General features: G+C 40.5%; 1 protein-coding gene across 3 annotated transcripts in view; it reads right to left on the reverse strand.

Moving 5' to 3' along the window:
* Nucleotides 1-1178: 1178 nt before the first annotated feature.
* Nucleotides 1179-12539, reverse strand: part of LOC131276944 (zinc finger protein 705F-like) — a 194058-nt gene continuing 182697 nt past the window's right edge. For 2 of the 3 annotated variants that reach the window (XR_009184157.1, XM_058290572.2), the window contains one exon: nt 1179-3771. Coding sequence is in view for 1 of the 3 variants with exons in the window: in XM_058290572.2 (XP_058146555.1) it covers nt 3741-3771 (31 nt within the window). In the remaining 2 variants the exon portion in view is untranslated. The remainder of the gene's footprint in view (nt 3772-12539) is intronic. The other variant, XR_009184156.2, reaches the window with a different exon arrangement.

Consider the following 12539-nt stretch of genomic DNA (forward strand, 5'->3'; position numbering starts at 1 on the left):
AAATGCAAACCAAATATGCTAAAAGCTTTTCTAGAATGTATGAAGTCCATGCTAAAAGATTACCTAGGATGTGGAAGATATATGCTAATTCAAGCCTATTGAGAACTGAAACAAAAGGACCATTTGACCCTTCCTCTCTATAAAAGGAACTCAAAATTCTTGTTCAGGGCTTGGGTTCAAAACAAAAAGCTCCCAAGTCTGGCCGGCCATCAATAAACCATTTTTTCTTCTCAAAATCATTCCTGAGTCCTGGCCTTTCTATACACAAATAATCGAACCTAGTATCAAATCCTACAACAATATCACTTAATTGACCTTCTGAAAACTAGGCAAACTTGGATACAGAATTAGACAAGTTTGAATTCGTGTACAGGCCATATTACAATAACATTTCCAGTATATACTCACTGACATAATTGAAGTCTCATGGAACACTAGTTTCTCTCATGACCTGCTGATTTCAGAATCCTTGATGTTTGTGGTGGGTGGTACCCACTCTCTGGTAATCAGAGATAATTGGACTCTGGCACCCACTGCCCTAGGAGAATGGGTGTCCAAGCCTGAGTTTTGATGATTCTACAGGGCAGCAATCTCCTCAAATGTCATGGGGTCCCTCTGAACTCCAGTCCAGAGTAGGTACATTGGAGCCTACACCTGGATACCCATGAGTGAAAGCAGGATTATTGAGGCCAGTGGGCAGATAGGAGACAGGATGGTCTCAAATTTGCCTTCCTCTGATCATGGGGAGCAAAACTTTCCATGGATTCAAACAGGGGAGAATAGACTATTTACAATTACAATGGTGAGGCCAGTCCTCAAACAACCATAATCAAAGGCAAGTTCAGTTTAGAATTACCATCAAAATAGCAAGCACTTTTGAGGGTGAGGGCTAGTTTTGAAATAACTGTAAGCAAAGTTAAGTTCAGTTTTGGATTATCATTACAATTGCAAGCATACCCAAGGGTGAGGCTGGACTTGAAGTAAGGATCAAGAAATGTAAATTTAATTTAGACTTATCATCACAATAGTAAGCCTAGGCTATGTCCAGCCAGGTTCAGCAATTTCATATATTATCCTTTTGCTGTTTTATAACATAGAAACATTTATATAATGTTTCTTTCTTACCTCTTACACTTTCTAGTAAATTTTCACTTCAAGACAAATTAGGCATCTTTATCAACTAAGCAACTAAAACTTTTATTAGTGACAACAATGTAGCTAAGTTTTTCAGCTTTTTCAGCACTTGAACTAATTCCATTTGTGTTTTTTTAATACATCAAATTAAATTTCAAGATCCTATTCAAATTCTTTATTGTTTTAATTTTTAATTTTTATTCTATATGAAGCTTTAGATTATATGAACATTACATAAATGTAGGGATCTTTAATTTTATTTTTATCTTTAAAGAAGATTTTTAAAAATTTTTCACTACTTTTTTTGATGTTACATTAAAAAATATGAGGTCCCATATACCCCCAACCCCTTTACCCCACTCTTCCCACATTAACAACCTCATTCATCAACATGGCACATTCATTGCTTTTGATGAAAACATTGTGGAGCACTACTGCACCACATGGATAATGGTTTACATTGTAGTTTACAATCTCCCCCAGTCCACCAAGTGGGCCATGGCAGGACATACACTATCCAGCATCTGTCCCCACAGTACCACCCAGGACAACTCCAGGTCCTGAAATTGCCCCCAAATCATATCTCTTCTTCCTTCTTCCTATCCTCAGCAGCTACCATGGCCACTGTCTCCACATCAATGCTACAAGTTCTTCCATTACTAATCACAATAGTTCCATAGTAGAATATCAGTAAGTCCACTCTAATCCATACTCTATTCCTCCATCCTGTGGACCCTGGGATGGTTATGTCCACTCCTCCTATAAATCAAGAGGGGGCTTAGATTCCACATGGATGATGGATGCAATTTTCCTGCTTTCAGTTATAGTCACTCTTGGCTCCCTGGTGTGGTGGTTGACCTTCTTCACCTCCCTATTAGCTGGCCAGGGAAAGTCCAATAAACCAGATGGTAGGAGTTGCAAGTCTGCTAAGGCTCAGGGCCTGGCTGTCATATGGACAGTCCAGAGATTCAGGTCTCCTGAGTATACACCAACCTTAGTGCTACCCACAGTTCCAGTAAAAGTAACACAAGAGGCATGTGTAGGAAGGTCATATCTGAGTCCAACTCCATCACACTCAGGAACACAAACTCCAAAGTAGGACCAACTGACATGGTACTGAATTCCAGAGTCATCTGCCATGACCATAGAACCTGTGGATCCCTGTAGCCCTCAGGAAAACCAATACCTAGGCTTCTGTCTACTTTGGCTGTCTCTGGGGCCCTGCTGAGGCATGCATAAGCAGCACCCCTTTGATGACCTCTTGACTCTTTTTTGGAGACTCATAGCCATAGAAACTCATTAGTCCTTTCCATTTCCTCCCTTTATCAAAAGTCATAAAGCAGTTTTTAATGCCCGATATTACATGTAGGCTGAGATATTCTGCTGGTCTGAGTTGACTGTTTTATTCAAGGTCTATTTCTAGTTACATCATCAGCTGGTGCTTGGTAGTAATCCCTCGGTCATGGAGGGGCTTTCAGCTGTTTGCCATTTTGATTGATTACCCCATCCATCAATCCCTTAGTGAGGATCCAATGATAAAGTTCCTAGGGAACATCAGGGACTTTTCCTTGTTCCCAGGAAGAAGACTTTATTCTGGATAGCAGAATTCTGGAGGTGGGGGTCCTCCAGCAGCCTTTGTGGGGGTTATGAATATCCACGTGGACTCTCTTGCCAGGTTCCAGGTCCATCTAATAATTCCCTATCTTATTAGCCTGCTTCATTCCCCCCCTCAGAAAGTTCTGCACCTTTAATATTAAAGGGGTGCTGATTGAAGATGATCTTTCTTCTGTAGCTACTTCCTGCTGGTTAGGGGCTTGCAGACCCTGCCTGGCAAGGTATAGAACTCCTGTGTATTCTATCTTATCTGGAAGAAGACAGATCTGGCATCTGTATGAAGCTGGATGAAGTCCTCATATGGCTAAGAAGATGTTGATCCTGGGAGAAATAAAATTAATTAAAATTTTGAGAATATATGGTGCCACTAAGAGGACACTGGCCCACAGGAGTAGAAAAGGCCAAGTGTCTATAAAGGCTGCATTTCTTTGACATTGGTGGGTGTTATTCTGCAGGTTTTGAATACTGTCTAGGGCTGTTTTAGAACAAATATGTAGAGATGGCATTTTTCCTTAAAGAAAGAACATACCCTTTCCTGTGCTGCAGTTAGCAGTCAAGTGCCCTGTGATTTTGCATTACCACAGCAGCAAGAGAGTCTGCTTGCTGTTTCACAGCTTCTAAGGCATGGCTCGTTTCATCTGCATTGTTTGTTCTAGGGGGCAATTGAAATGGATAATAGGGTTTAGTATAGATTGCCAACCCCAATTTTCAATGGTTCTGCTTATGCTTAAAGAAGCTAAGAGGGGGATGAGAAGGAACATTGCCTTTTTCAAAAGAAAACAGACAAGGATTTTTTCAAGGGATGATTTGGTTTGTTCACTAGCAATAGGCATTTAGGCTAGAGTTAGAGGAAACAGCTGACTTTGACACAGATAATACTTAGCTTTTTCTCTTGCAGAGGTATTTCAGGCTGTCCAATGACTGGCATTTGTATATTCCAATAGGTGTTTTGGTGAGCTGGCACTTTCTTGGGAAGCTGGTTTCATTCAGGATTAGTGCATCAAGTTGGAATTTTTAAAATAGCTGTAGGAGTGATCAGAATACAGAGTAAAGTTTTTTACATACTGGTGATGCTTGTTTTATGTTTGTTTGTTTGTTTTTGCCAAGTTGTGATCAGAACCATATTTTCAGATCTTTGGTCATGAATGTTTTCCCATTAACCATCTCAAAGGGGCTAGGTTGAAGTGAGTTTTAGCCACCTTGTTTGCTGTTTCTCTTCTGGTGGGAAAACACAGATCTGGTAGTAGGCATGTGGGTCTACCAGTCCTCCCCAGGGTATGATCTCCACATCTGGACAGGGGGTGTAAAGGGGGAGGATAGTTAAGCCTCCCACTGTTTGAATTATTAACTGACAGGTGTTGGAATAAGGGATAGGAGGGAGACCTGGGTTTGTGCTGCCATTTTAGCAGCTGCATTAGCTCAAGTGTTTCCCTTTGCTATAGCAGTGTTTGTTTTCTGATGCGCTGGACAATGCAGAGCTTATTTCTTGGGATAACAGTACAACTTCTAGTAAATCTAGGATTTCTTGCCTATGCTTAATAGGTGACCCACTGTTAGTAAGAAAGCCTCGTTCTCACCACACAGCAGAGTGAGCATGAAGGACAAGGAAAGCATACTTAGAGTCTGTGTAAATATTAGCCCATTTCCCAGCTGCTAGTTTTAAACTTTAGGTAAGGGCAATTAGCTCTGCTTTCTGGGCTGAGTTCCAGGGTGAAGAGCTTTGGCTTCTATGTTTTCAAATTCAGAAACTATTGCATAGCCTGCCTTTTAAATTCCTTCCTTAATAAAAATGCTTCCATCTGTGAACCATTCAATGGGTTCACAAGAGGCTCATCTTTTAAATCTGGCCTGTTCAAGTAGTTTTGGTTAAGAGTTTCATAGCAGGAGTGGAGAAAGGGTCCCTCAGGATCTGAGGCTGGGTTAAGAGTCTGACACACTCTTATTTGCACTTCAGGGGTTTCCAGTAATTGAGCTTGGTGTTTAATTAACCAGCTACCTATGAGCCACTGGTAGACCCTGACCTCAAGCACATCCTTTATGTGGTATGGGGTGAAAACTGTGAGAGGTTGCTCCCAAGTTAGTCTGGTGGCTTTCTCAGTTAAAAGGGTTGTTGCCCCCAAGGCTCTCTGGCAAGGTGGCCATTCCTTTATTTTACAGACATGTTCATTAACTACTCAGAAAATGAAGTTTACCAAGACTTTTTTTTAAAGGTTTATTTATTTATTTCTCTCCCCTTCCCCTCCCCACCCCGGTTGTCTGTTCTCTGTCTATTTGCTGTGTCTTCTTTTTATCCACTTCTGTTGTTGTCAGTGGCATGGGAGTCTGAGTTTCTTTTTGTTGCATCATCTTGTTGATGTCAGCTCTCCGTATGGCAGTGCTATTCTTAGGCAGGTTGCACTTGCTTTTCATGCTGGGTGGCTCTCCTTATGGGGTGCACTCCTTGTGCATGGGACTCCCCTATGTGGGGGACACTCCTGAGTGGCACAGCACTCCTTGCATGCATCAGCACTGCACATGGGCCAGCTCCACATGATTCAAGGAGGCCCAGGTTTGAACTGCAGACTTCCCATGTGGTAGATGGATGCACTAACCACTGGGCCAAGTCCTCTTTCCCCAGACTTTTAATATGTTCAATGTTTTTCTGTACATGATCTAATAGAAAAGATAACACTATAATCCTCAGGTATATATTTAAAAGAGTATAAAGGTATAGTACTTAATACTAATTAATGTACTACTCAATGCATTAGTTTCTCTTTGAGCTGCAATTAATAGATCCAAGTTTCAGGTTTGCAATACCTTACATGTTATCTCTCCATGGGAGCAGGCCATAATGTCAATTTTTATTTAAGTTCTACTTACAGTATTCTGGTGATTATGACTCCACTTGATACGTCCTTCACATGGCAAGCCATAGCATTGTAGGTCCTAGAGAGAAGCTAAGAAGGTAATTTCCAGTATTTCACTGGCCTGGTGCATAACATTCTCTGGCACTATAGAACAGTGCCAGTTTGGAGGCAATATCCATTGTATATTTGGCTGTACCAACCCATCATTGGCTGCAGGAGTTTGAAACTGCAACATAGTTTCTGTCAACTTCAGGAGCACAACCAGAGATGTAGCAGATACCTTTATTTTTTGAGGGGTCAGTGACCAACCCAGCCAGTAACTCATATGGAGAGACAACCTGCAATGTACTCAAGGCCTGATTTGAATGCACAAGAGAGTTTGATGATGCTAAAGTCTCTTGATTTTTATATACCTTTTAAATATTTCCAGTGCAATGTGTTACATATCAAATGACTTTGCTTACTTCTACAAGTTTACCATGAAGACATTAGCAGGTATGTTACTTTAGCAATAGAGGCAAAATTATTTTTCCCATTTTTTAAATGAAAACTGAAGATTCCCAATGGAATCAAGGTAACTCTTTATTACCACCACTTGAATATGTACATTGAAGTCACTTTCAGACAGGTTTTATTGCTATGAAGTTACTTTTTGCCATTAATATCAATCTAGATTTCTAGGTGGAAGATGCTTTCACAAACTCTTTATAATTGGCCACAATCACAGACTGGCTAATTTACCTTAGATTTCAATTAGCAAACAATGGAATTTCCTTTATGCATTTAAGAGAGGGCAGCCCTACATTTCTTTAATTTAATTTCATTAGATATGAATTTAGGATTTTCATCATTTGTTAATTTGATATCATCCTGATGTATGCAGTTACACACTGAGCAAATAGGCAGACATGAATAGTTTGACACAGAAACACAACTCAGTTACTTAAAATATTCATTTTTTACAAAATAAGTTTAACTGCAAAACATTTGAAAGCTCTCCTGGAAGGTTTTATCTTTAATTCGCACTATGACCATGCAGTTTTGCACAAGAAGTTTGTTTCTTAACTAATGGCTTATAACCAAAATGTTCCCAATGCTTTAATACAATTTCCTTTGTTTCAGAACATTATATTTTACTTTGACTTTAGCAGACTTTGGATGAGCAAGACTAATTCTATGTATATTCACTGAGACTACTGAAGCCTCAGGGAAACTGGTTTATCTCATGAATTGCCACTTTTAGGAACCCTGACAGTCAAGGCCAGAGGCCACCTTCACTTCCCAGTCCTTGGAGATAAAAAGATTCCAGCAGCCCCTGGACTGGAAAAGTGGACATTCAACCCTGAGGGATAAGAATTCCACCAGGCAGCAATTTAGTCCACACTTGGAATCATGAGAGAAGCAGGGTTACTAGTACCAGTAGGACAGGAGACAGGGATGTTTTACATTTGCTTTCCCCTGAGCCATAGGGGCACAAGCTGTTGTGAAATAACCATAAGTAAAGGCAAGGGGTGAGGCTAGGCCTGAAGTGACCATAAATGAAGGTAAGGTCAGTTTAGAATTTATACTTACAATCATAGGTTCAGGCTAAATCCACCCAGTTATAATTTCAGTTATTATCCTTCTGCTGTTTTATTATATAAATGCATCTATAAATGATTTTAACTTTTAGTTACATTTTTTAGTAAGTTTTTACCTTAAGGTGATTTGGGTACCTTTATTATCTAAGCCACAGGACTTTATTAATAGCAACTTTGTGAAGTTTTTCTGTTTTCTCAGTACCTGAAGTACTTGCACTTGTGATTTATGCATTAAATCTACTAGCAAGACAATACTGACACTCAAAGACTAATTTTCAAGTTACCTTTCACTGTTATTCAATTTGTAATTGGTGAACCCCAAATCTGATTTCATAGGCACAAGCAAACTGACAAAGTTAAGCCCAGATTTCAAAGTTAAACACAAAATTATGCACAAATTAAAACAGAGAGAATTTTATACCTTTAGCATTTCAAGGAACTTTGACTTATATGATGGTATGTGAAGTTTTTTATTTTGATTACTATTCACACCTTTTATAGGTACAACTGAGTTTAAACTGAGAAGTTTGAAGGTTATTTCCTCATTTCTTTAAGGAGACATGATATGAATTTTCTGGGCCTCAGTTTATCTGTTCTCTCTTCTTACACTGGTTTCACTGGAATTCAGGGTTCTATGCAGAGACTGCTCTTGCTATACTGTGGTCATGTGGACCAGCAGTAGGCAGAATTTCCTGATTCCTAAGAGACTACTATGGGGAGTCTAATGGTAGGCTAGAGACTGCACCCATTATTCTAGGAAGAATGAAGAAGCACCCTTTAGTTGACTGTTCTGGCATCCCAGAATCCCAGTCTGACTAAATTCATGGCTCCATATAATTTGGAACTGAAGTCTTGTCTCAGAGTCCTGAGAATATTTATTTTCAGGGTGTAACTGACCCACAAGCATCCTTGTGGGCAGGTCTTGGGGGTATCTGATTCTGGATATCAGATAAATGAGTCCAAGCAGACTGGGAGGCCTGAGCAGTGGCCCCAAATCAAAGCACATGAGATGTTTGTCCCAGAAGATATTTGGCTGCTCTCTGAATGGGTGGGCCCAAGGAATGGGGGCCATTCCATTTCCTGCTTTAGTTCTTGGCACCCCTACTTTCCAGGTTCTGAGACTGACCCAAACAGAAGTTCCTGAGTTAAATCTCAGGAAACATTTGGCTGCTGTCTGATTCCCACCACCCCAGGATTTCAGAGAGCTCCTGCCATCAGGTATTCCCAGGGCAGCCAGGACTTGGGAGACAGGCTGATTACATTTTCAACCTGAAGCTGCCAAGTCAAATTGTGCTGCTTCTTCCTATCCTTCCAGAATTATTAAACACAGTCTTAGTTCTTATGACTTTAGTGTCTGATAGTTCCCCAGTTAAACCAGTTATTAAAAGGCCATTAAGTGATTAGAGGTTAATTGTACAAAGTAAACAGTCTTTGGGGTTCTGAAGCAATAGCTTTCTTGCTAAACAAAGGCACTTTTCACAAGGACTTTATTTTCACAGTTTTAAAAACAGACCAAAGCATCCTAACCCATACCTGCAAGAAGAGATTTAGCAAAAAAAAACAAAATATGGGTAAAGGTTAGAAATTGCAAGGGTATTCTGGCCATGTGGCCACCCTGGGGAAGGGGAGCTCCCATGGCACCCATCTTGGCTCTGCCTGCCGCTTTCCTACTCATTCCCCCTGGTAACTGGTGTGGTCAGATAGGAATGCTGCTTGCAGAGGCATGGACTTGGTGGGAGGGATAAGCCCTCAGCTTTCCATTACTTCCCTGCACCCTCTAAAGGAGAGGGCAGGAGAAGGTGGCAGTTGCCAGTCCCTAGAGCAGAGCCTCTGGCTGCTAAAACAGCTTGAAAGTCCAGTGGCACAGGTAACTCCCATTCTGTGCCATAGCCCTCCCGACTGGGGTTAGACCTAACAAGGCGGGGCATGGTGCAGGGACGCAAAGAATTCCAGAGCCCCAGCCCCTTCCCTCCCAGGATTACAACTTTTGGGGGCTCATACACAAACCCATTTAAAATAGAGAACCAAAGGAAGGCATTAAGCAGGCTAAAGGCCATAGTTTCACTCACCAATAAACTCCTGAACTGGCTCTCCAAATATGTTAGTGGATTTTATCTAGGTTCTTGTCTATGCTGCAGAAATGAATTTCAAAAGCATGCCAGGTGAGTTAAGCCAGCAATTTATTCAGGTCGGGAGCAAAGAGAAATGGGAGAAAATAACAGAGCAGTGGTCCCAGGTAGAGAGGAAGGGGGTGGAAAGGGATGAAGAGGGCTGATTCACAAGCTACAATTCCCCATTATAGATGATAAATCTCCAGGTTTATTTGTGGGGCCACATGACAGAGGAGAAAAATGGCAACAGTGGCACACAGAGGACAGGATGGGCCCAGAGGCAGGAGAGCAGGGCAAGAAAGCCCATGCTCTGGTTTGTGCCTAGCTTTTCAACTGTTAATTATTCCACCCTTTTGCTAATGGTAGTGGAGGGTTCCAGCTGTTTGCTGCTTTGATTGATTACCCCACCCATTAATCCCTTAGTGAGGACCCAATGACAAAGTTTCTAGGGAACATCTGGGGCCCTTCCTTCTTCTAAGGAACAAGTCTTTGCTCTGGATAGCAGAATCCTGGGGCTGGGGGTCCTCCAGCAGCCATCTTTGGGGTTACTGATGTCCATGTGGACTCTGTCAGGTTCCAGATCCACCTATTAATTCCCTATCTTATTAGCCTGCTTCATTTGTGCAAGACAATGGGCTAGTTGCTGGGGCTGAGGTGGAAATACAAAATCAACAAGACACAATTCCTGTCCTTAAATGTTTACATTAGTAACGGCACATACCAAAATGACTGCTACAAGTGAGGTATATACAAACTCCTCCAAAACAGGGAGGAGAGTTTACTCCCTGGTAGAGGTTAAAATTGGGAACTGCTTACATTCAGCAGTGCAGGTGAGAGGCAGGTCAGGAGCATGAGAAAGCAAAACTGCTGTCTAAGCACATCTTGGGAGCAGGAAATACTCCAGTTCTTCTACACCTTTAAATATGCTTAAGGCTAAGGGATGTTCAAAGGAAAAGTATTAATTATTTTAATCCCTCTCATCATTAAGGTACTCCAATATAAGAAACAATTAACAGGAAGTGGGGGATGAAAAAAATTAAAATCTGAAGAGGCAGGGACATGGACATGGTTTCAGTGTAAACTCAACCCCCTTGAGTACACATGTCTAGTTGCCTCAGTTACCACTGCCAAATGGTAAAAACACACACTAGCAGCACCACTGTTTGTCCCTGACTTTGAAAAGCAAGTGTTGGCTATTGTCAGTAGTGGAGATAAATGATACACAATATTAAATTCCATATTTACATTTAAATTAAAGCCCATAAATGTTCCCTCCTTACCTCAACATGACAGAGAAGGCTAGAAGAATTTTTGGACATGAGAAATTTTGCTAGGTTAATTAATCTAATGACTTCAGGTATGCTTTATTCCCTACATTTAAAAAATACAGAATGAATGTGTCTTTCCTGAATTTAGTACATGTATAACAAACACCTCACAGAGATTTTTAATGGAGCATATTACTACTCAAACATCACAGTTTCTGCTTTTGCAATTTACACAAAGTATGATAATTATAATACTTTAGGGAGCCCTTACAAGCACAATATATAAGAAGTCGTTTTATTATTCATAATCCTGATCTGACTGTTGGGATTACATGACGTCAAAGGAAAACCACTCTGGGAAACGGACTTTGGCCCAGTGGTTAGGGCGTCCGTCTACCATATGGGAGGTCCGCGGTTCAAACCCCGGGCCTCCTTGACCCATGTGGAGCTGGCCATGCGCAGCGCTGATGCGCGCAAGGAGTGCCGTGCCACGCAAGGGTGTCCCCTGCGTGGGGGAGCCCCACGTGCAAGGAGCGCGCCCATAAGGAAAAGCCGCCCAGCGTGAAAAGAAAGAGCAGCCTGCCCAGGAATGGCGCCGCCCACACTTCCCGTGCCGCTGACGACAACAGAAGCGGACAAAGAAACAAGACGCAGCAAATAGACACCAAGAACAGACAACCAGGGGAGGGGGGGAAAATTAAATAAATAAATAAATCTTTAAAAAAAAAAAAAAAAAAGGAAAACCACTCTTACATCTCATTTCCCACCAAAGTCACCATGCACCTTAAAAAATAAGTAAATAAATAAGTAAGTAAGTCAGTAAATAAATAAATAAATAAATAAGTGCTTTCCTTTAAAATGGGAAATAGGAATGCATACACCTCCCAGGTGGTGGTGGTGAAATAAAAATAAACAACAAACATAAACCAGCACCTTATAATACTAAAACCTCCTTTTGAAGTATAACGTTCAAGTCTTCTCACCCTCTCAGTAAACTGGTAATGAGAATCAGGCCCCTTTCCCCACTTTGTCATATGACACACAGTATTTTTAACATTAATAAATTCCTGATATGCTACCATCAATAAATAGCTATATTTTTAACCAGGATTATGAGAACAGATATAATAGCATATTGAAAAGATTCATCTAAAAGTAAAATAAAAATATGTGATTTATCCTCATCCTATATTAATTTAATTTAAAAAGCTAAAGACAAAGTATGATTTCAAATCTATATACATCAAGATGCCAGTTTGTCATAAAAAAAGTACTTTAGTTATAAATGCTAGATTATGCAAAAATATTTTTACATCAACTTCATTTAATTTAAATGAATTCCCCCAAATGTAATATTAAAAACACTAAAAGAACTTAAGTTTTAATGACAAAAAGTTCCTATTTTCCCCATCTATTAAGAATAGGTTTTAGTTTCCCTATTGTCATATAATGCCCTATTGTTAAGGCACAACTTTTTTTTTTAGGATAAATATGAATCCGTGGAGGATTAGGTTTATTTTACACAGGAGTCACAAGATTGAATTTCTATAGCTGTAACCTGAAAATAATTAAATACATCTTCAAATTCAATCAAGACATAAAAGGCAAAATTCATTGTTCTTACCTAGGACCAATGCAACACATAACCAAAATAGGTAGTTGTGGGTTTTTAATCTGTTAAAGGCTTTCTCCAAGGGGGCAGGTTGGCCACGTTCTATTGTGAGGGGCAGGGGTTACAGTCCAGCTTTCTTTGATTCTGCTGGGAATTAGAGATAGTTGTTGCCTTAAAATCTGAATAAAATGCAATTTTAAAATTCAACATCTGATCAAAGGTAGAGTTCTGACCGAAGAGGTCAGGGCAGATGTTTCCTTTGCATCCTCTCTCTGCAATCCTTCCATTGTGCTGCCTCCATTTCCTCCACCACCCTCTTCTTATCCACCATTCTGCCCCATCTCCTTTGACACGTTTTACAAAATATCCAA

Source organism: Dasypus novemcinctus, chromosome 30 (assembly GCF_030445035.2).
Source record: "Dasypus novemcinctus isolate mDasNov1 chromosome 30, mDasNov1.1.hap2, whole genome shotgun sequence".
Classification (NCBI taxonomy): Eukaryota; Metazoa; Chordata; class Mammalia; order Cingulata; family Dasypodidae; genus Dasypus; species Dasypus novemcinctus.